General features: G+C 37.4%; 1 protein-coding gene across 18 annotated transcripts; it reads left to right on the top strand.

The window, feature by feature from the left end:
• The first annotated feature begins 1,329 nt into the window (after window positions 1-1,329).
• LOC147559283 (protein HUA2-LIKE 2-like) lies at window positions 1,330-23,580 on the top strand. Of its 18 annotated transcripts, none has more exons than XR_015234553.1 (17): window positions 1,330-1,805; window positions 2,296-2,372; window positions 8,546-10,720; window positions 10,914-11,439; window positions 12,956-13,064; window positions 13,262-13,374; window positions 13,463-13,641; window positions 13,736-14,243; window positions 14,568-15,030; window positions 15,162-15,323; window positions 19,328-19,378; window positions 19,459-19,552; window positions 20,332-20,467; window positions 20,635-20,721; window positions 21,557-21,738; window positions 22,680-22,751; window positions 22,997-23,580. XR_015234553.1 is itself a non-coding variant. In XM_086661165.1 (12 exons), the coding sequence occupies exons 1-11, from the start codon at window positions 1,683-1,685 to the stop codon at window positions 19,351-19,353; spliced, it is 4,461 nt and encodes a 1,486-aa protein (XP_086517291.1). In that variant the 5' UTR covers window positions 1,330-1,682; the 3' UTR covers window positions 19,354-19,378; window positions 19,459-19,773. The 18 variants fall into 18 exon arrangements, 1 of the variants encoding a protein (XP_086517291.1); XR_015234550.1 differs by having other exon boundaries at window positions 22,671-22,751; XR_015234552.1 differs by having other exon boundaries at window positions 19,459-19,571; window positions 22,671-22,751.
• Window positions 23,581-23,658: the final 78 nt, after the last annotated feature.

The following is a 23,658-nucleotide window of genomic DNA, read 5'->3' as shown; positions in this document are numbered from 1 at the left end:
TAGAAACTGATGTCCATATAAAAATTTAATTTTTTTGCGTTGTCCACATAAGATAGTTGTCCATATAAGAAAAATGGTTGTCCGCGTATTGACCACCATTTCGTAGAAGGATGAAAAACTTAGAGGTTTCCTATCTTGTGCTCTTATGGCACTAGGTAAGATTTAAATTTCTTTCAAATTTATATTACAAATCTTGGAAGTGGTACTATTAAGGAAAGTTAGAATTTGGAGGTATTTACATACTGAAAGAGTTAATGACTGATTTAAAAAATGAACAATTTTTTTTACATGGAAACTATGAGTTTTTACCATAGAGGCACATGATAAAATTTAAATTCTTTCTTCTTTGGAAGTTATAAATTTTTGGAAGTTGTCCAACAATTAGTGACTTAACATATGCCTTTAAAATGACTCACTATTTGCAGATTTTTGTGATATTATTCTAATTGTCTAAACTTTGGCTTGTGTGATTCAACTTTTGAATTAAATTTTTCGAAATCCTACTCATATCAATTCAAATTTCAAATTCAAACCAAACTTTAATAAAAAAAAAACAATTATCTTAAAGTGGATAGGAAATCAACACATAATAAAACATCAAATTTTTCTTTCAACAAATAAAATAAAATAAAAATAAAAATAAAACATCAAATTTTTTCTATTTTAAGTTAGAAATCTAGAAACCAATATAATTTGTCATATGGAAGTTTGACTTGTTAAATTGAAAATAGTTAATGAATTACCATTTGCCCACAAAACCACCCATAAATTATTTGCATATCTTGTGAGATTTTTATTCTTTTAATGACCAAAATTTTAAATATTAATGAATTACCATGTGCCCTCAAAATCACCCATAAATTTATTTACATATTTCATATGTTTTTCTTCTAACGATTCGATTTGACTCATCTGACTTAAATGGATCTTAAACAAATATTCTAAATTTTTATCCAAGTTAATTCAGACTTCGAATCAAAGTCAGAATTTTGCAGATTCTCAAATACAAATTCCTTTTTTTTTCATATTTTCGATTTTGGTGTCAGATGCAAACAAAAAAAAGACGAAAAGCACTGAAAAGATGAAAATTACAATATTCTAAGACATTAGAGAGTTAAATTTACATTAGATATTAAGAAGATATTTTTGTCATATATCGTATCTGTCGTTAGTTCATACAATACTTAACTAAGTTTTGAACGTTTCCGTCTAAAAAAGGTCTATACCACAAACTCTAAAAAATAATTGGGGGTATAATCCAAATATGATCAAATCCATGAAGGTCAAACCGTCCACAATTTGTACGTACAGCTGCGACTTAGGTTAACTGACACATGATTGTATCAAACTAGTAAAGGTGTGTTTGTGTGTAAATTTGCTTCCTCCACATAAAAAAGGGCTAGGTCATTTTTTTCTCTCTCCTCTTTTTATTTTCTTTCCTTCCCTCTCTTTTTTTTTTCTTCTTCTTTCTCTCTCTTCTTCAATGCCTGAAGTTCTTATCGCTGAATCTTCTTCTTCTGATAACTCAAAACAGTGCCGATTCCTCCCTTTCTCATCAGAGAAGAGAGGAGCGATTTCGGACTCATTGCCACAAATTGATTCTGAATTTTTTTCATCACTCATTAAATTAAAGAATCGGATGATCTAAAACCTGCAAAATCTCTCGGTTTTCTTCATTTTTGATGGCTCCAAGAGGCAGAAGAGGTGGTAGGAGAGCTTCTGCTGCTGTTTCTGCTCGGGGGCAATGGAAAGTTGGGGATCTGGTTCTCGCCAAGATCAGAGGTTTTCCAGCTTGGCCCGCAACCGTAAGTTTTTCGATTCCTTATTAGGGTTTTATTTTATTTTTGGTTGTTTAGTTGCGAAATGCTAGATTTTTTTTTTTTTAAAAAAATTGGCTTTTCATTTCTGTGCCCAATCTGTATCTATTGACCAGTTTTACTTCTGGCATTAGTTTTTCCTGTTTCAATTTAGTTGTTGCATGTTGTGATTGTTCTGGTTTTCGTTGCTAATGCTAATGCTAGTACTGGGATAAAAAAGAGAACTTTCTTAACAAGGGGTAAAATATTTGGGGGTTTAGTTGAATTGAGATTTTGGGATGTGAATAGATGATCACACAATAGAAAAAAAATGGTGAAAACATAATTCTGTTTTGATGTTGATATGTACTTGTGCTTCTGATGGTGTTATGTTCAATTTGCATGCCTTAAGTGACTTCTTTTAGTTTCGAGTTGTTTCCGCTGTGAATATCATTGTTTGAGGATTGTGTAGCTGAATGAAGTTAAACTCTAATGGCAGGTAAGTGAACCGGAGAAGTGGGGACAAACTACAGATTTGAAGAAAGTGTTCGTGCTCTTTTTTGGAACTAAAGAAATGTGAGTTATTAAATCCTAAAATTTGAAATTTATCAGTAATACCTTTATTACAGGTTTTAGTGTCAGTAACGAATGGTAGTAAGATTTAAATAAGGGTTTGGGGGCTCATGTGAGGATCACCAAAAAGTGTAGGTTGCTTGAATCACCTTTTTGTTTCAAAATGGTAAAAACTATCGTGATGAGATTCACCAACTAGGTGGTAGTACATAAGAGATTATTCCTGCATTCTTTTGCTTGTACTTCCTCTATATAGAGGTATGCACTATGTAATCAGCCAACTTATGTAGTAGCAGTAGGTCCTAACTTCTAGCAATCTAGGAAGAACATAATGAAGCTTAATTAACATAACCGGATATAGTTAGCACGAGATGAAAGCTAGACACATGCCTAACAGAAGTGAAGGGCAGAGCACTAAAACATAAAATAAGTGTATTAAATAAGAGATTTACGAATCGGATATTGTACATCTTGAACCGATGGACAAAAACTAAGAACTCACAAAATCATTTTACTCTTAAGAATGAAGCACAAAATGGTTGAGTTTTTAGAACATGTGCTGCAATGTTTTCTAATTTTTAAATGGGATAATGATTTTCTTCTCATCCTATCCTAGTGTAAGATCAGTTGATAGGTTCTGTACTTCATCCATTACAGTCATGTGTATTACATTAATTTGGTGACTGCGAGCATAACTCGGACGGGGTCTTCTACATTTGACTATTTTCTTATCATAGTCAAAGTCTTTTCCACTTTCTATATTTGAGGCCAATTACCAATGCCATTTGTACGTTAGCAACTTACAAATGGTACTGGACTTGTCTCCAAAATCGGCTTCATGGGTTGCTGATTTTGATGATTGCGAAAGCAGAGTCCATAGAATCACGTGGATTTTGAAAGGGAACAAAGTGATCATTTATCACAATCAGAGTGGTTTGTAGCTGGTGTTGACGAGGCTTTGTTGTAGGTGAAGACAATAATGTGTGTGAGTTCGTAATCCAAAAATCTAGATATAATTAAAATTGCAATTGTGTTCCTGAATTTCGACTGTCCAGTATGATATCTTAGAGTTGATATGATCTCCACACCACAACGTGTTGTCGTATTTCTTTTATTGGACAAAGTAACACTTTGGAAAACTTAGGGTTACAACTCATGCCTCTTCTGACTAACGAAGTCTTTAACACAATCTATTGATGTTCCCTTTGTGGGGGTTGCTTTCATTGTCTTTGTCTTCGGCTCTTCGCATCTCTAGTCTGTTTTGAGGCTTTAAATCAAATTTTGAATCCTAATCCAAAAACCATTGCTAATTAGGACTTTCTAATTACGTATACATACATGGGGTTCATAGGAAACGAAAATGCCTACATGCTTTAACGGGTAACAGTATATAGCTGTACCCCACAGCAAGTTGGCCATTTTTGGCAATTAGTTTTTCTGGTGGGAAGCAGCAAGCGAAAATAAAGGTGGCACCATGTATGGTGTTTGAATGCCCCTTTAAAAGATTTTCCTAGTTTGCTTTGTCTAACAAGGGGGAGGCTAGTGTTTGGGACAGATCCTTCTTTTTGGGAACAGCAAATTAAGATCTGGGCTTAAGAGAAACTTTATAGGCTAGGAAATAGAAGACTGAAGTCAGTCTTTGGTCATTTCTAGTGAATGAATGTAACCTTGGAAGAGGATCATATAGTACGAAAGAGGGCTATTGAAGGAGGTTTTCAGTTAAGTCTTTCTACGCGAATCTGGCGAACATAGAGGTGGCAGAGGTCCTGGAGGAAGTGGATTAAGGTTCCTAAGGAGAGGAAATAGTGGGCTCTAATTCCACTTGCTATAGCGTCTCTTTCAAAGGAAAGGGTTTTATTTTATGGCAGACTAAGTTTGCAGTATTTACGATACTCATCTCTCGGTGTAAGAGGATGACAGCTTCGGCTTATAGGTATACAAAAATACAGTTACAGGCTTTTCGTGCAGGATTACTACCAAAATCTGGCGAAATTTCACTTTGAGTTTCGAAATGTTCGAAGATACACTTACCCTACTCCATCACATTGAAATAATGAACCATTCCTTCTTCCTGTTTTGGTTGGTTTCTCCAGTTTCTCTTTTTGATTTCATTTCTATTTGATTATTTATCATCTTCACAATGGAAACCCTCATAAATTTTCATCCAACTTGAGAAGATTTAAGATTTTGGGAAAGCCCCTAGAGAGAAAGTGTCTGTGCAAGAAGAAGGAAGAAGACAGATTTTTTTCGGTTGAAAGAAACTCTGTTGTGTTTAGGGTCAGCTAATTATTTATTGTAGGAAGTTTTAAAGACGCCCCAATTATTGCTGTAGGCGGGATAAAACAGGAATTCCTACAAACTTTTGCCTTCAGGAGGGTGCCTACAGCAGTAATGCGAGGCGCCTATAAAGCTACCCTTTGATATTTCACTGATTTTACTTTTTAGTATACATAATATTTCAGTTTAGTAATTTACCCCCTGCTGTAACAATTTAAGTTGAAATTACTTAATTTACTCCCTAACCTAATTGTTTATTTGCATGTACTCCCCAAACTAACAGATTTTGTTACAAATCGGTTAAGTTTTTTGTACGTTTCCTCCTTATATCAACTATTTATAACTATTAACAGTAAACACATTATATTTGGGGTGTTAATGTCAATAAAATATTTTGTTATGGTTTAGTAATCTTGTTATATACAATTGCATGATATTTCTGTAATTGTGGGTTTGTAAAACTTCCACATTGGCCGAAATATTTCCACGAGATATTTTTATTTCTGGGCCGATCGAAAATTCCACCGAAACCGAAATTTCATTCCTTGATTCTTACATGGTAGTTTCTTATGCCTTCTCAAAGAGATATACTCCCTCTGTCCCAAATTAAGAGTCCCATATTGGGAGTCAAACTTATTTTCATATTTTATTCTATGTTGTTTTGGGCGTGAGGCGAGGCGACAGACCCATCGCCTCGCTTAGGCGTGCTGAGGCGACCGCCTCAGACAGATGGTATATATTTAAGTAATACATACATACCTAACATAAAAATAACTAAATAATCACTCTAATGCCAAAATTAAAGGTATAAAACTTAACATCAAAGGTTCAAAGCATTAAAAAACAATTCAAAAACAATTCAAAAACATTAAAGAGCGATTCAAAAACATTCAAAAGCATTCAAACAAGCAAATAACCATAAAAAAACAAGCAATCAACCATCAAAAGTTAAGTCTAGTAAAGATCTAAAAGTCAATACCTTGCTGAAAAGTATTGTCTAGAACATTAAATAAGTAAACAAGTTTTTTTTTTCTAGTTAATAGTAAGTAACTAAGTATACAAGATAAGAATAAGTAAAAAAACAAAAAAGAGTTGCTGAAAATCAGTAAAAACAACCAAAAAAAGTGTGAAATCGAGTTTGCTAGAGAGAAGAAATAGAAACTAGAAGAAGGAGAAGATAAAAAGGGTAGAAACCAAGTTACCTAATGAAGAAATCAACTTAGTTTGGAGGAGAAGAAGATGAAGATTGGTGAAGAAGGAGAAGTCTCGGTCATGGAGGGTTTCTTTCGTTTTAGGGGAAGTTAAAGAGAGAAATTGAATAGGTAAGTCTGATTTAGAGGGTCTGTTCGTTTAGGGCTAATGAAGAAAACAAAAAATTATGTGGGCACTACCTTAAAATCGACTTGGGCCGCCTCTCGCTTCCCCTGGGGCGCCTAAAGGCGCTCGCCTAAGCGTCTGAAGGCGCCACCAGGGGAAACCTGCTGCTCTCGCCTAAAAAAAAAGCAACACCTTTCGTAACCTGGCGCTTTGGGCGCTTAAGCTCGCCTTTTACAACATAGATTTTATCTTCTTCCGTGCTTGCCTTTATTTATTTCATACATTATTTTGAAGTAATTCAAAGATTACAATTTTCATTCTAGAAATACATGTAACCATATTAATTTCTCACTTGATTAATCCAAAAGAATGGATTTGTTCATTGGAAAAACAAGTTTTTGTATTGGAAATAAAAAATGTCTTAATTAGCTTAATTAATGCACCATATATTGGAAACATATAAAAAAGGGTATTTATGGAAAAGTAAGGGATTTTATGTGATATATAAGGAATGAGACTCTTAATTTGGGACATTTAAAAAAGGAATAGTAGACTCTTAATTTGGGACAGAGGGAGTATTTTTTTATTTTTTTCAGGGTTCCAGTGCCCCTATATAGTCTTATACTTGTATTGCTTTGCTATTGTTAGTAATCTTTCCCTTGTTAAAAAAATTAGACAACTCAATTTTGTAAAGCTACCAAAAGGAATCCTAATAGAAAAGAGAAATATGTGCCAAGGTTGTTAAGGATGAAAAGTGAACCGCAGGTGACTAAAAGCAGTGAGGCGGGGTGAGACAACTACTATCAGCTTAGGTTCCCGCATTATGTAGAAAATTAGAAATATATGGTTATATTGCATCTCACAGTGTAGAGTATGGCTACTTGTTATACATTAAACGTAGTAAAGAGTTAGTTAAATATCGAAACAAATGCTTTTCTTTTGGAGCGGAGGGGAAGAGTTGGTTGGATATCCATCTTCTGTTGTTTTGTATATTTTAATTTTTGATTGGAATTTTGTTAATAATCTTTGTCTATAGATAGTCCTAACTCTAATAGTTTCTTTAATAAATAGTCATTCATGCTTAAATAAAAAACCCATTAAAGCAACAAATAAGTTATGTAATAGTATATTTCAAGAAGGTGTTGGTGGGTCAATGCTATTATTTTGAAGGCATATGTTTTTGGGATATACAAAAACGAGGGTATGACCCGTGCTCGCCGGGCACAAACAATTATATCAAATGCGTAATCTCAACTGTTGGAGATAAGTTTCGGACGTATAATCTTAGGCATTGAAGAGGGTTCGAAGATAAGTTTGGGAGGTATAATCTCTACCCTTTGAGATAAGTTTGGTAGGTGTAATATTAGCCATTGAAGAGGGGTTCGGAGATAAGTTTGAGAGATATAATGTCAACCCTTAGAGATAAGTTTGGGGGTTGTAATCTTAGCCATTAAAGTGGAGGGTATATTCTAAAGAAGATACCCTCTTCCCTTATTGTATAGATTGAATATAGTTAGTTGAATGATCAATTACCGAAGTTTACTATGATACTATTATCACTAAAAAAAAAGCTAAAATATAAGATTGGCTAAATAAATAATTACTAAATTGTTCCTTTTTCTCCAAGTATGGATATTTGGACCTTTTAAGTCTCCATTATCAAAGTAGATGGAGAATCTTGGTGCAGTCTCCATTATCTTCTAGGAAATGAACAGCCATAACCACTTAGTAGAAGAGGATGTAAATGGCATTCTTTTCTGTTGGAGCAGAAACTTTTGTTGCTAGAACCAAGTCCTACCATGACATGGTTCATAGTTGGGAGGCCTTAATGTCGCAACATGTAAATTAGATTCCAAATCAGTTTTGTAAGTACCTTTTCTTTGATATACTATTACTAATTGTAAGTTTCAAAAAGAAGAGTATGACATATCTACTCGAATATTAATATTTTCTGACCCTCATCTTTTGTTCTTATTCTTTTGTTTTCTCAATGTATCTATTCAAAGTTTCAAAAAATAAAATAAAATATTTTCTATCCTCTTCTTGTCTACCATCAATCTCTTCCTGATGTAGAAACACAATGGACACATGAATTTAACTTAACACAAGGGATAGGAAACGAAGTATACGTTGTAGTCAGTCAGATGGAGAGGGAACTACACTATGAGTGTAACTTGTCTTTAGCATGGGAATGCGGGATCAGTTCTCAACATTCATCCTGGTCTTCTTTTTAAAAAAAGTTTGATGGATCTAAAATGTAGGATTGAGAGTGAGTCAAGATTAGTAGTAAAAATCGGGCCGTCATTTTCTGGATCCTGATTCTTTGAGTTCTATAGTTGATCTGCATGGGTTATTGGAAATTATATTCTATCCATAAATTGCTGTCATGCCTCAACGCTCAGCCAGAAGGAATGAGTAGTTGGAGCAAATGATCAACGCGCGCTTATATAGTTATAATCTCTCTATTGTTATACATCAAGTTTCTTGCTTATGAGTTAATTTAAGAGTTATTTGATTCCTGTCAAGATAGTTGTCTTTTTTCATCCTACGTTATTTGCTGATGGGGCTTTTGTGCTCTGCAGTGCCTTCTGCAACCCTCGTGACCTAGAGGCATTTACAGCGGAGAAAAAGAAACCTCTTTTAGCGAAATGTCAAAGAAAAGGGGCAGATTTTTCCCTTGCAGTAGAAGAGATCATTGATCGTTTCGACATGTCAAAGATGCGGGATGAAGCTGATGCACTCAACTCTGGTGACGAAGGCAGTGTTTCAAATGCTGGGACACAAGGTTCTATGGACAAGTCATTGGAAAAGTCACTGACAAGGAGCCCCAATATTTCTGTTGAAGTTCCTGTTGTTGCCCCTGAAACTGCTGTTCGACAAGACTCTGATGCTGTATCTGAGGAGCCAATTGGGAGTACCCTGGTTCCTGATCTTCCCATAAGAACGAGATTGGATACTTCGAACTCAAGGAAGAGATGTAGAGAGACACCTGTTCAAAATTGTTCCTTAAAGAAGAAATTACCATCTGTTCGAAATTCTGGAAATTCAAATACGGTCGATTCTTCCAAGTTTGAAAGCCTTATCATGGCTGTAAATGACGTTCATAAGAAGAATGATGTAGCTTCTGATGTAGTGCAGAATGAACCTATAGGAAGCAATAGAAGGATCAGTGAAACCCTTCATGAAACTGTTTCATCCGATGCGATCTCACCTGTTCGTTCAGCCGCCTGTGTTTCTATTAGTAGCAGTGAAAATAATGCGTCTGAGATAGTTGCGACCGACTCAGATGCAGTTAGTTTGAATGAGGCTGGCGTATCAGATTCCAGTTGCAGCACTAAGCATCTTGACACAACCGTTGATTATCCGTCGAAAGATGCTCCATACGATGAAACTCTTCTTGTCTGTGGTCGAACATTTGTTGTTAGAAAGAAAAGGAAACCAAATAGAAAGCGACTTGTACATCATCCTGCAGAAGTTACTATAGCAGAGAACGAGTCTGGTGAGGTTGGGGGGGACGAAGTGGTACCAAGCTTATCTATTGATGCTGGAAAATTAGGTCGAATGAATTACAAGGCAGATGGGGACGAACACTTGCCATTGGTCAAACGAGCAAGGGCTCGCCTGGGTAAACCATTCATAGATGAAAAAGATACTAATATCTTGTTAGATACTGAAGAGAATTCCTCAAAAGGTGCAATTGATCAGTCTGACCCAGTATTAGTGCCCTCCTTAAGCGCTCTTGCTTGTAAAGCCTCCTTGGTGGATCAAAAGGAACCTGAAAACAATACACCAGCACCAACTAGTTCTTCACACTGTATTGAAAGCAGTCATCTGTCTTGGATAGCTAAAAAATGCGAGTTACGCGGTTATTCAGAGGCCGCTGAAGCGAATTTGCCTCCGTCTAAACGCCTTCATCGCGCTCTTGAAGCTATGTGTGCTAATGCAGCTGAAGATGACCAAGAAAATCATGAAAGCCAGAAAACCACAATGATATCAATATCTAATGGTTGTACTAGTTCTGACAAGAAAAGCCCTCTTCATACGACTATGGAAAATGAAGCACGGGATGAGTTGGAAGTCCACATTTCGAAACACTCTTGTGATGATGTTAAGAATATGAGTGGTAGATCTAGGGTGGTTCCTCTCCTGACTTCACCATCTTGTGAGAGACCGGAAGAAATATTTTCAGAAGTGAGACCGGGGGAGTTCATTTTAGAAAACTCTATTAGTCCAAAACTAGAGGATTGCCAAGAAATATCGGCTCAGAACTCTCTGAATACGACGGATATCAACGTCTCATTTTTTAATGCCCGTTGTGAAACTGAGGTCTGTGTTAAAGCTCTACAACCTTCACATTTTAGTGCCCAATGTGGTGAAGCTGTATATGTTGAAACTTCACAACCTACATCTATTTCTGGGGAGAAGCATGACAGTCTTGACTCTGCTTCAGGTATGATTTCTCCTGCACCATCCATAAAAGAAGATGCCGAAACTGGCTTACTTATACCAAGCAACCAGAGCTTTGTTAATGTCTCAAAAGGGGACATTGGGAATATCCTGGCAGATAAATCAGAAGGGAAAACTGGTCAGAAGTCTAAAGTCTGGAGTCCTAATTCCGTCTCAGAGGCTAAAGATATTAAGTGTGTTTCACCTGTAGATGGCACAAGTCTGTTTTCTTCTGTTACAGGTGGTAGTTCCCGTCAAGATAACAAATCATCAGAACCACCACCTGATGGAAACACTAAAGTTGAGGGGATGTAAGTTCTGTGCTGTACGTTGTTATCTATTTTGCAAATTCTGTACTCGGAATAACTGATAGTAAGAATCTTGATGGTACATGGCATCTTGGCCTGTGTTTTCGCAGTCATTACTTTTATAGTGGTAGGAAAAAAATTATGTTTTATATAAGTTGTGTTTTTCTGATATGCACCAGTTGTTTATCTTCTATAGGTGTGAGATTGTGAAGGAAGTGGATCTAGTAAAGGACGCAGCTGCACCTTCAGGTGATACATCAAACGAGGGTTTGATTTCTGCTGACTACCAGGCTAAGCGGCATTTTCATGCTACATCGCTACACGGAGATTTTATGGACAATAAAATTGTCTCTGATACCAAGCACAGCCCAATAACCCGTATTACTGATTATTCTGAGAAAGTTTCTTCACGTCATTTCCCAATCTTCCATCAGCCCACGCTGAATAATAGCAATTATATTCTTCATAATGGCAGTGGAAGCCCAAAGGTCCCCTCGAACAGTAAGAAAACCACTGACGTGCTGGAGATGGAAAAAGAAGGAAAGTTGGAGGAAATCGCATCTAACAGGCATAGGCAATTTAGCAAATGGACCAGGGCTGAAGTATATGCAGCTCGGAAATCTTTTCAGGTTTGGCTTGGGACGTTATCAAGGACGAAAGAAAGCATTAGTAGAGCAACACGTCTTGCGATTGATTGTGCAAAATATGGCATTGCTGATGAGGTATGACATTCTTTCTCATTGTTCTCTGCTCATATTTATACAAGCTCGGAAGTCGAGGCTGATGGCCATATTTTTTTAAACCACCAGAAAAACTTGTTTCAGCCGCTTATTTTTAAGGGGTTAGATGTTGAAATGCCAGTTTAGCGTCATACTAGCTGGTCTGGTCTTTCTATGTTACTGAAAAGAGTAGGAAATTTTTAAAAGCACTAACACTAACCTGTCCTGGTGGCATATTGGTTTTTCTTTTTATTTCTTCTGCTTTCATTTTCTTTCTTATACATTTGTACATCATATTTTCACATTAATGTGACTATTCATTCTTTTATTCTGAAAAAGAAGTGGTACCAAGAGATTACCATGGTCGTTGGAAGAAAGTTTACCTTTGCACCGTCCTAGTAGTTCCTTGAGAAATTGTTTACTTGCCGGAACCAGTTAGTCTATGTCTCGTGTTGGCCTTTGCTCTAACTGAAGAACAGACGAGGATTTTCTTCTAAATGTTTCTACCTCCATATTATGACTTTTTAAAGCTGTTCATAGGTAGGCTGGTACTCACAATGTTTTGAATTGCGGTTGAGGCACGCCTCGAGGCATAATGAGGCTTCACATCTTTGAAGTGGGCGCCTCTTCGCCCAAGAAAAAGGTGTACACCACTTCACCGCTTCGTAACATATGCCTTGAGGCCGGTTAAGGAGTAGCTTCATAGTTCATCCAATCAGGGTTTTAAGTTTTAACAATAGAGAAATACTTTTAGTTTACATTGAAGTCCAAAATTTGCCGAGATTCTAAAAATTTCTGTTTAGTTTGCCATATTCTAATCTTTTTGCTAGTTTTTTGGTGTCTTTTATAGACTTATAATCTAAATCTACGATTCTATGTTCTTAGCCGGTTAGCCAATTGTCTACTTGCTACTTGACTTGCTTATGTTTATATCTGTACGTCATTACTAAACTATGCATTAATTACATCTTGTCCCCACGTATCACGTTTTTTAGGTCAGTCCAAATCGAGGTTACACCTTTACCACCTCCAAGGGACACCTTGCGGTTATGCCTTGCCTCAAAATAAGCTACATAGAGGCGGAAAATTTGTTCTTAAACGCAGGGGTGTCCAACAGATAATGTATAATAAGGCGTTTTTATAATGATCAAAGGACCACATTGACAATTACGAGTCATTTTCTGTTGTTGATACTCTGAATACATGGGCAACTACTCTTTCTGAGATTGGAAGCATTGTTGCTAACTCTTAAGTAAATAGCATCTACCAGCATTGGTTTCTCTCATTTTACTTTGTCTAGAATAGCAAAACTAGGAAGGAACAATTGGAACACTTCGATCAGGACTTATTAACTAGTTTTAGTCTTTTTGTGGTTCTGGATCTTGGTTGTTATTGTTCTGAGAGTATCTTGGGTCGTGGCGAATATTGTTCTTTACAACATTTTAGGTAGTAGTTACAAGTGTGCATACTGCGTACTAAACTTGGTACTTTTCTGTCTCTACTTTCATCTTCCTTGTAGGTAATTGAAATTCTTGCTCGAAGTTTAGAAAAAGAATCAAGTTTGTACAGAAGAGTTGACCTTTTCTTCCTTGTGGATTCCATTATTCAGCGTTCCCGTGGCCAAAAAGGTATATTTTCTTGTGAGCTATTAATTATTACAGTAGAAATGATATTTCATTGATAACCACTCTCTCTCCAGCAGTTTGGACTTCGACATTCCTTATGTGAATTATGTCCCACTAGTTAGACACACATGCACTTAGATCTATATTCTAGAGGTTGCGATACCCAAGAATCTAAAGTTTCTTCTCGAAATATTCTATAGGTAATATTGGAGAAATATACACTTCGGCAGTCCGAAAGGCGCTTCCACGCTTATTATCTGCTGCAGCTCCTCCTGGAAGTGATGCACGGGAAAACCGCAGGCAATGCCTCAAGGTAAGCAAAATGGCAATGATGATTTTTATTTTGAGAAGTTTATGTTCCCTTTGTTAGTTTTGTAGCTCACCCCTTTTTTTATCAAAAGGTTCTGAAATTGTGGCTCGAAAGAAAAATCCTACCAGAATCCATCATCCGTCACCACATGCACGAAATTGATGATGCAGTCTATTTAGGTTCCTCTTCTCAGCGGGCTTTAAGAACAGACAGGTCTGTTAATGATCCTGTGCGGGAAATGGAAGGAATGCTTGTTGATGAATATGGAAGGTATGAAATTATATCTCCTACAAACTGTATTTTTATGTGTTACTTATTTACATAATTTTCCAACTTAGTGGATTTTACTTTCTGGCCCCACCAGCAATGCAAATTTTCAGCTTCCAGGAATTTTTATGCCCCATATGCTTGAAAATGGAGGAGGAAGTGACAATGATGAGCAGAGTTTTGAGGCTGTGACCCCTGAGCCTGAAATTCCTGTAGAAAGGGATACAGCTCCGACATCTACTACTGAAAGGAATCATCATATTTTGGAAAATGTTGATGGTAAACGTGAAATTAAGGATATAATTCCTTCCTCCATAGCTGATGTAAATTCTTCTTACAACAGTACTAGAGTCGATTCTGTGCGAAATTTGGATTCTCAGTTTGAGCAGGGCCTTCCATTGTCTTTACCTGCCCCTCCACTCCATGAAAATAAGCCGCCAGCACCTTCTCCACTAACCAGTTCCCCACCACCAATGCCGTCCTTACATTCATTCCCCTCCTACCCTACCCCTCACCCTCCATTTCCCCCTCAACCTCCATCCTTCCCTTTTTCGCGCCATTCATTTGCAGATAATGCTGATTCAATCAACTATACCAATACACGGGTGAGTGACTTTCTGCTGATCTTTTTTGTGTTTGTCGAATAACATTTCTTGTCTCTGTATTTGGTTTCAGGTTGCAACTTCTCTTTTTGAAATTTTTAATGAGTTTTTAAGAAAAAAAGTTTTCTTACAGGGGAACTTGGATAGCTATGTTATGTCATCATAGCTTCCCAGTTGTATGATTTAGACTTAGCCCAGTTCGAGCTTTCTACTCAATGGAATATTAATCCTTCTACATCTTCCACTTCTGTTACATTATGGGGACTAGACTTCTTATGTTTCAGGTTGCAACTTATTTGCCTTACTAATTTTGATATGTATCGGCAGAATGTGTCTAGTGGCTTTCAACAACCTACACACCTGCAGCAAGGGGCACCACCTGTGAACACAATGATCTCTGATTCAGTGGATTCTTATGCTCCTGGGTATAGGGATTTTGGGCCAAGGATGCAAAGACCTGGTTTTCCTAGCTCCTCTCAGCCCATCCACAGTTTTCATTTCCCTAATACATCAATGATGACCCAGAATAATGTGCAGCAGATAGACGTTGCACCTAATAAGAATTACCATCTACCACCACCTCCTCGCGTACTCTCAAATCAATTTTCTTATGTTCGACCAGACCAGAGAGCAAATACTTGGATGGAAGCTCCGACCTCGTCATCCACCAAGAGCTTTCAGTTTCGACGTGATGTGTATGCAGAGAATATGAATGATAACCAAGATAGAAAGGTACTCGACCAATGTGGGACTGGAGATAGATGTATAGTACCTCCGCCTGTTCATCCAGGTAAAGTATATGGAGTCTTCTACAACAAAACCTACTGGCTAAGTGGCTTTTGTTTGTGGTGGCTTGTATCTTTATGAGTTCTAAGTTTCTAACCTTAATGATATTTATTCATTTTTTCATCCCATTTACAGACCCTATACACTCTGACATTATTGACTCTTCGTATGTTCCCGCTCCACTCTATGCTTCACATCCTGAAATCCCTGATCGGCAATGGTCCTATCCTCCTAAAGCTTTCAATTATCGTCACCATACGCCTCTTAAACAACCAGAAACCTCAGGAGCAAATGGAGGTAATTATCCCATATGCATTCTTTTATTAGCAAAATGATTTTTTTTTTTTTTGAAAATCATAATGAATATATAATAAAAAGATGATATGTACATAAGGTGTGAAAACAAAATATAAGGACTTGTTAGATCATCCAAGCAAGCCTTCCCAGTTAACTACCATATCTGTAAAAGATACATCTTTGAACTCCTTGAGACTCCTACACCATACAAAAACAGACCCTTTAGTGTCTTCTATATCTAGTAAAGTGTTTTGGTTTGCCTCCTTGAAGAATTTGTTGTTCATGTCTCGCCATAAGTTCCATATTATTGCAGCTCGGATGATGTCCCAAGTTGGTTTTCTATTTTTCTTAACCCTGAGACCTGGCGACTGCTATCGGTGCTTCTTGGCGAGCACCAGCTGATCTTCATGGTTGATGTGAAATAGTTCCAGAGGTTTGATGCTATTGGATAGTGTAAGAACATGTGGTTTATGGATTCTTCATCTTTCTTACATGGGATGCATCTGTTAATCAGTGTCATTCCTCTCTTCTTAAGCTGGTCCACCGTGGGTGACTTCTGCAGGGTTGCCGCCCATAGAGTAAAACTGACTCTTGGAGGGACCGGTTTTTTCCAAATCATCCTAATGGTGCGTCGGCTAAGTTGGTCAACTCTTTGGTTACTTCTCAAATAGAAATTTTAGACGCTGATTTGCCCATCTTCCTTCACTTTTCAGACTCTGTTGTCTTCTTGGATCGAAGGTTTTTTAGTTTTTATGAGTGTGAGCAAGTCCGTCACACTTTGACTCTCCCAATCATTCAGGTTCCTACAGAATTGAAGTTTCCATGCTCAATGTGTACTGTTGTACATCTTTGTTTTCTGCAATGAGATATAGTTCTTGAAACCTTTCATTGAGTGTGCATGTACCAATCCGAACGTCCTTCCAGAATCTGATTATTCTCCCATTGCCCAATTACCAATTCGAAACATCCCAACCCTATTCTGGATGCCCCCCCAAACTCAGTACCAGAAGGTATTTTTGTGCCTATTGAGAGTCCAGGCATTAGAGTCCTTGCCATATTTCTCCGAGATTATAGATACCCAGAGCTTCTCCTCTTCTTTTTCAAACATGCGGAGCTATTTAGAGAGTAGGGCTTGGTTCATGCTCTTGAAATCCTCAACTCCTAGTCCTCCCTGTCCTAACTCTTGACATACGATGATTCAGGCAACCCAATGCATCCTTTTACTGCCCGAACTGTTGTCCCATAGGAAATTGCATATCTTTTTCTCAACCGCTTTAAAAGTGCCCAGGGGAACGGAGAATAAGGACATGAAGTACAAGTGCAGAGCATGTAATACTGATTTGAGTAATGTCAGTTTGGCACCTCTAGACAGCACTTCCCCTTCCATGCAGCAAGTTTCTTGTTAATCCTTTCCAGGATAGAGTCCCAGAGACTTTTTGCCTTATATCTTTCTCCTAAAGGAAGCCCCAGATAAGATGTAGGGAGAGATCCTAGAGGACATCCGAATTCTTCGTACATAGTTTGTGTTGATCTCTTCCCCCTGGCTCTCTGATTCTGAAGATAAAGGATTTTTTTAGATTAACCTTGAGCCCTGAAGCCAATTCATACAAAATCAGGATATCTCTCAGCTCCCTTAGTTGTTCTCTACTATCATCAATGAAAAGTAGGGTGTCATCCGCGAATGGCAAGTGGTTAATAGGTTTGCGACTCTCGGAGACCTTAAATCATTTGGTCCAATTTTTCTCCTCGGCCCTTTGCATACAGAAGCTCAAGATTTTGCCTACTACTAGGAAGAGCATGGCTGCATGGGTGATAACGGATCTCCCTGCCTAATGTTACGTGAGCTTTGGAAAATCTTGGTTGGTCTACCATTGGTGAGAATAGTGAATGTTGCAGACGAATCACAGATCCAGCTCCTCCATTTGTAACTGGAGTCCATCTTCTTCATGGCTTGGTAAAGAAAGTCCCAGCTAACTCTATCGTATGCCTTCTCTATATCAGCCTTAAGTCCTTAACCATGAGGCCCGGTCTGCCTGCTTTACTTCTTGAATCTATCATCTCCTTAGCGATCAGGACACCATCCAAGATCTGTCCTCCCACAAAATCCCCTTGAAAGGGAGAGATCACTTCATCAAGCACTAGAGCTAGACTTGACGCGAACAACTTAGTCAGTATCTTGTAAGGACCCCCCACTAGGCTGATAGGTCTGAACTCTTAGAAGGTGGAGGCTTTGCTCTTCTTGGGGATTAGGACAATGTATGTTTGATTCAGCCTCCAATGTAAGGTTGCTGTTTGCAAGAATTCCTTAACCATGTTCATCATATCCTCTTGAACAATGTCCTAACAATTGATGAAAAAAGATATGGGGAAACCATTGAGCCCTGGTGCTTTATCTGTAGCCAATGCTTCTGTGGATATCTTTACCTCTTCCTCCATCACTTCCTTTTCCAAATTTATGGCTGAAATGTTCGAAATTTTCTTCAATTGCATCTCTTCGATGCAAGGCCGCCACCAGTTTGGTTCTCTATAAAGCTCGCTAAAGTGATTTACAGCTGCTTCTGTAATCTCTGACCTCCCAGTCATAAGATTGTCCTCCTTAACAATAACTCCTATTTTGTTCTCTCTAGCCCTGAAATTTGTGATTTTGTGGAAGTATGCTGAATTCCTATCACCTGCTTCAAGCCATTGGTTGCGAGACATTTGTCTAAGGCTAATTTCTTCCAGGTTCATCAATTAGCCAACTCGACCTCGAACTTTTTCCTGTTTGCAAGCTTTTCTGGACTTAAGCTTTGAGATTCCTTCTTATTTAAGGATGTAATCTCCTGCTGCAACTTCGAAGATTGCAAACTAAAACTTCTGAACGTAGTTGTAGACCAGATTTTTAGTCTATCCCTAGTGTTTGAGTTACCATCAACTTCTTCCCACCAGTCTCTGGCTTTGTGTTTCGATTCCTTATCCAACATCTGTATCTCCTCCAGTCTGAATGGAGGTGGAATGGACTTCTCCATTTGTTCTCAGAATAATGGGGGAATGACGGAGATAGGTTTGGGAAGGATAATTTATTCTACCAGAGGGAACTTGTCTTTCCACTCATTGTTCACCAAAAACCTATCTAAGACACTAAGAATAGGGTTGTCCTGGTTGTTGGACCATGAGTATTCCATACCTTGCTTCGGGAGGTCTAACAGTTTGTTTCGGTCGACCCATTCCCCGAAATCCTTCATGCTAGTAGTAACTTTCTTCTCATTCTTCTTTTCGTGAAGGAATCTGATGACATTGAAATCTCCTCCCACACACCAGAGCATAGTCTATTTAGACGCTATGCTGTCTAACTCCATCCAGAGATCGTGTTTCTTTACCTTTGTACATGGAGTCATGAACCATAGACTCCTTTGAACAGCCATGTAATATTCGACTTGTTTTTTATTACAAGAGACAAACAGAAAGACCTTTTCATTATATCCAAAATATCGTAACTATTGACATCCCAAATACACAAAATACCACTGGAGGCTCCTACAGACGGAACGGCCTCCCAGCCACAAATAGAATCCTGATCAAAGAGAAGGATAGTACCTTCTAACTTAGTCTCCTGGAGACACAAAAGAGAAACACTGAAGTCTTTAACAACTTTCGTAACAGCCAAAGACTTGATGGGGCTCCCTGGCCCTCAAACATTCTTACTGACAATATTCAGGGACATTAAATGAGCAACTAATTTTCTTAGTAGACTAACTCGATCAAAGTAGTATAGAATAAGCACTCAATCCCTCACCCTGGTGCCAATAAATCAGTGAGCCAACAATACACGAACCTGCACAATTACCACTTCCTGTTTTTTGTTGGTAGCAGTAGAATTCCTACTGCACATGTTTAACTGGACTTGTTGACTTCAGTTATAATTGTTGCTTTCTGAGTAGGAAGTTCAATTGCTTTTGCTACGTGTTCCAATTACTATCTTTTGATGATGTTGAGTTCAGATTGTACTGTCTGTGGTCTTGCAGGTCCAAACCTCTGGAGATCAAGTTAAAGCATACTCAAGAGATATATCATTGGTATTTTCTCTGTTTTATGATCTTATTAGTTCAACATTGGAAAGTCTACTTTCTTTTCTAAGACAATCTTTTATAATTAGGTCCTTGGCCATTTTTTGATCCGGATCTGCGGCTTCTTCAGGCGTTCAAGAGATTTTTCTGGGAAATCATTTACTTCCTGCAAGGAGATATCTGGTGGAATTTCTCCACCAAAGTCTGTCGCATACACTACATACTTAATTCTGCACATTTACTTTATATTATTCTGCAATGCAGAATAGGAAAGAAAAATAGTACTTCTGGGGATTCTCCCCAATCAGTCTTTCTTTTTCCAAATACATCACTCATTGGCTTTCTTACTATTAGATCCTTTACTAAACAAATCAACTGTTGACTTTAAAGATGATCTGATATCATTTCCTTGTGTTTTTTCTTATCTTCGATGTTTAGCGGTCTAATGTGAATTTTCATTTCTATTGACACCCCGTCTTCCACATTATTTTTCGGGAGTAACTGAATGCAACAGTCTCCTTATTAGTCATTTCTATTAGGTTTGTCACTTGATCTTTGTGTCTTGGTTAAAGCAATTAGTACAACAATAAGTTTCTCGTTTTTCCGTAATCTAAAACTCTAACGTCAATCGCTAAGTCGTTTTTAATCTCATATTGAATTTAGTGCATTTATGCAGTTTCTTATGTTTAGTAGTGTCAAAGATTGTTTTTGGAGTAGTTATATCATTACAACAAACTTGCAACAGATTCTTTTTGTGCAGTCCAAGTTATTCACTATAAATTTTAAACTTCCCACAACCAATAACAAAATTAGCGGAAAACCGTATCCACAAATATAGAATCTTGTTGTGTAACTGAAATAATATAGTTGTAGCGAAAGTTTTTTTTGTTGTTGTTTCTGGCACTAAGCATATCGAATATTCAGCTGGAAACGTCCATACTAATGTTCTTCCTCCTCCATAGGAAAATGCACGTTGAGGAGTTGGCAAAATCTTCACATTAATGTTTCTCCCTTCTCCGTTGGAAGTCGCGGACTGGAGTATCTCGTCGTTACCGCGTGAGATGATTCGCGATACTTATCAAATCTTGCCTATTTAAGGTATTGCTTATGGAATTTATAGTTTTCTTACCTTTCCTTTTCTTATCTTTACCTTCCTTAAGTTTAGCGTCTTTGCTAAGTGGGTGTGTATGATAACTTTTCCCGACAACTATTATATCCACTTAATTGTTAAAGCTTGTGAAAGAGTAATTATTGCTGTCTTTTAGGAGGCTTATGGTTGTGCTAGTGAGTATGAATTGACACAAGTAATTTGGGGATCGTTGTAGCTCGAGTTGATTCTAAGCCGAACCAGGGTTAGTTGTTGTTTGCAACTTTGGTTTGTTATAGTTTATTTTGAATTATGTATATATATATATATATATATATATATATATATATATATGCATGTCATATAAGAACATGGGTGCATATATATACACACGCACACACACACAAGTGTTGGTGACATTTCAGCCAAAACTCGGCCTAGTTACTTGTATGTGAGGATCGGGGCTGATACAGAGCCCCCCCAACTGATTTTCTTATCGGTCACCAACTCCACGTTTCTGTGAATTCAGACATGCTGTGTCGTCCGTATGCTTGTCACATATGAAAAAACCTTTACGTCATTGTAGAAGTTCAACACCAAACACCTCTAGTTTTAAGTGTATGAACATCCTCTTCATGTAGCGTTGAGCTGCATATCTGTAATTGGCTACAATTATTGCCATGTGTACGGAGTATAATTGTTGAGCAACAAATATGTACAATGATTTCTCTTCCTATGTATGAAATAAAGTTATTATAGGCAACATTGAAAAAGCTGTTAAAGCGGACGATGAGACGTAGACGGCAAATGGAAATGAGACTTCAATGCCTTGTAGTATACGGCTATTCGGCCAAGAGATAGGCGAAACACCATCTCATTGAGGCATACCTTACAACATGCACCCTGAAATAATAATTTTTGGATTGAACTCCAAAATACCAAAGCATTTAGATTTAAGAATACAGAAATAAAAAAGGACAGATTGAATAGTTTGATTCAGATTTTGTGTTTTATATAGGGTTACTTGATTTTCTGTATAGTTGTCTACTTGCCTATGTTTCCATGTGTTTACTGAACTTTATAATTGTTACCTTTTTCAGACATGTAAGAGTTATTAAGATCGTCTGAAATCTAGGTTACACCTCAATTCTGCCTCTCGGCTTCCCCTAGCCTGGTTGAGATTGATGCCTCGCTTCTTTAAAAAAACCTGCATCTGAGATACGCTGCAGTTTGTCAATGGAACTGCCCCGCGGCTAGTTATATTTGTAAGATCACAAAGGAGGTTAGTATTTATCAACAACTGCCGATTTTTCTGTCTTTTTCCGTTACTTTTCTTGCTATATCTCCAACTTCTTTTGGTTTTGGGTAAGACTTAATAATAAAGAGAGATTCCTTGCCCCTGCATCGTTACAGTCTGTTGGTAACATCGATACTAAATAAAAAAGAGAAAACCCTAACTCTTAGCATCAGTAGTTTACTAACAATATGAGACTAAATCATCAAGAAAAAAATCCTAGAAGAAAAACTATATGTAATCCGCTGAGTTCCCTCCAGGCGAGGCAAGGTGGTTAAGGCACTCGCTTAAGCCCGCAAAAGCGTTTTTTTTGTATCCCAGGGGAAGCGTTCTAGAATGGTAAAGAGAGTCAATCCAGTCTCAAGCTCGCTGAAGTGTTCTCTATTGCCCGCTTTTGACAAAGTAACTTTAAGTAACTATAGATTATCATCGGGTAGCTATTTTGTATCTGTTCTTGTTCTTTTAAACCCAATGTAGTGTTTCATAGATAAATTGGATGAACACAAAGACGTCACTATAATAATGCATCGTTGATGGTACACTACTAACTATATCATTTATAGATACTTTCTATATGGGAATGTGCAAATAATTTGCTGCAACTGTATTTTAAGGGTTCTCCTTTCTCATGGTATCTTGAACTTAAAGCTAGGTTGGAAGTTGCCTAAAATAAGAATATCTGGGATTTCATCCTTCTAGGAATTTCTATCTTTCTAATATAATTGCTTTTGTATGTCATTTGCGTTATTTATTATATCCATCATTTTTATGATAAAATAAATTTTGAATATGAAGTTCCCTTGGCCGTCGTGGATATAATAACATGTTAGTTGAGGCTTCTACACGTTCAACAATAGAGATTGTAAGAAGTAGCAAATTGTATCTTAATCTGTTATTGTAATTCATCTTATTATCTTCAGATACTGCAGAAGCAGAGCTACATACTTATGAACTTCTCTGGAACGACAACAGTCTTCTTAACATGAATGCTTCTTCCAAAGGTCCACATCATTTAAACTAGTACTAAATGAACGATTTGAAGTACAGATAGAACATAATAGTACAACATTCGAGAGATTCAGGCTCTAAACAAGAAAACATTTGTGGAATGTGGGCAGGCGAAGCTTGTCATGCCCAATTCCCTAACTAAACCCTTCTCTGCAAGGACAGCTTATCTTCTTTTTTCATGTGATTCTTGCCATTCGTGCTCGACATTTGGATAATGATTTGCTCTGTTTCTATGCAGGATATAATGGAGAAAAAAAATGTAACCTTTGTGAACCGAAAGCATTGAATACTTGTTATTTCTGATGAATGAAAGAACGGATGGATCTCCCTTGGGTGATTTTGAAGTCTAATTGTGTATGCAGTATTAGGAGAAAAGGCACTAAAATCAAGTTTAACTCAGAAGGTCAGTTGCCAAAGAAAGAAAGGAGGTTTGGAAAATCATTATCCCCCACGCAATCTTGTGGGAGATCTGGAAGGATAGAGATAGGATCATCCTCAACAACATAGATCCCCACGTACAAGCTACTATAATGCTCAAGTCACCCTATTTCACTGAAGCAGGCAATTGCCAATGCCATGAGCCAAACACTTCCTATCGTGATTCTCGATCTTATGGGAGGCCTTCAGTAAAATGTTGTAATTTTTATTCGTTAAGGTCCGCCTTTTATAGGACCTTAACCCTCTTGTAAAATTTTGTTTCTTTAATTTATTCAAATCATTCACAATAAAGAACTCAGAAAGGATTCTTAGTTACGATTTAACACGTAATAATGTAGTTACAGTGACGATGTTCGATACTATAATAAATTTAATATTTGGGAAGTTTACTGTTTCTCATTCTGAATGAAGGATAGTGAAGTTGGAGAATTTGATCTCAGAATGTGGAACCAAATATTTGGT

This window comes from Eschscholzia californica, unplaced genomic scaffold (assembly GCF_041429995.1).
Source record: "Eschscholzia californica isolate CP2 unplaced genomic scaffold, dmEscCali1.0.p SCAF_2, whole genome shotgun sequence".
Taxonomy (NCBI): Eukaryota; Viridiplantae; Streptophyta; class Magnoliopsida; order Ranunculales; family Papaveraceae; genus Eschscholzia; species Eschscholzia californica.
The sequence above is the reverse complement of the archived record's forward strand: the minus strand, read 5'-3'. Positions and strand labels throughout refer to the sequence as shown.

Excerpts from the sequence above, each read along its gene's own strand:
- LOC147559283 (XM_086661165.1), top strand. The coding sequence starts at position 1,683 with ATGGCTCCAAGAGGCAGAAGAGGTGGTAGGAGAGCTTCTGCTGCTGTT. Across the intron at positions 13,065-13,261 it reads GCGTTCCCGTGGCCAAAAAG|GTAATATTGGAGAAATATAC; the intron begins GTATATTTTCTT and ends AATATTCTATAG. Across the intron at positions 13,642-13,735 it reads CTTGTTGATGAATATGGAAG|CAATGCAAATTTTCAGCTTC; the intron begins GTATGAAATTAT and ends TGGCCCCACCAG.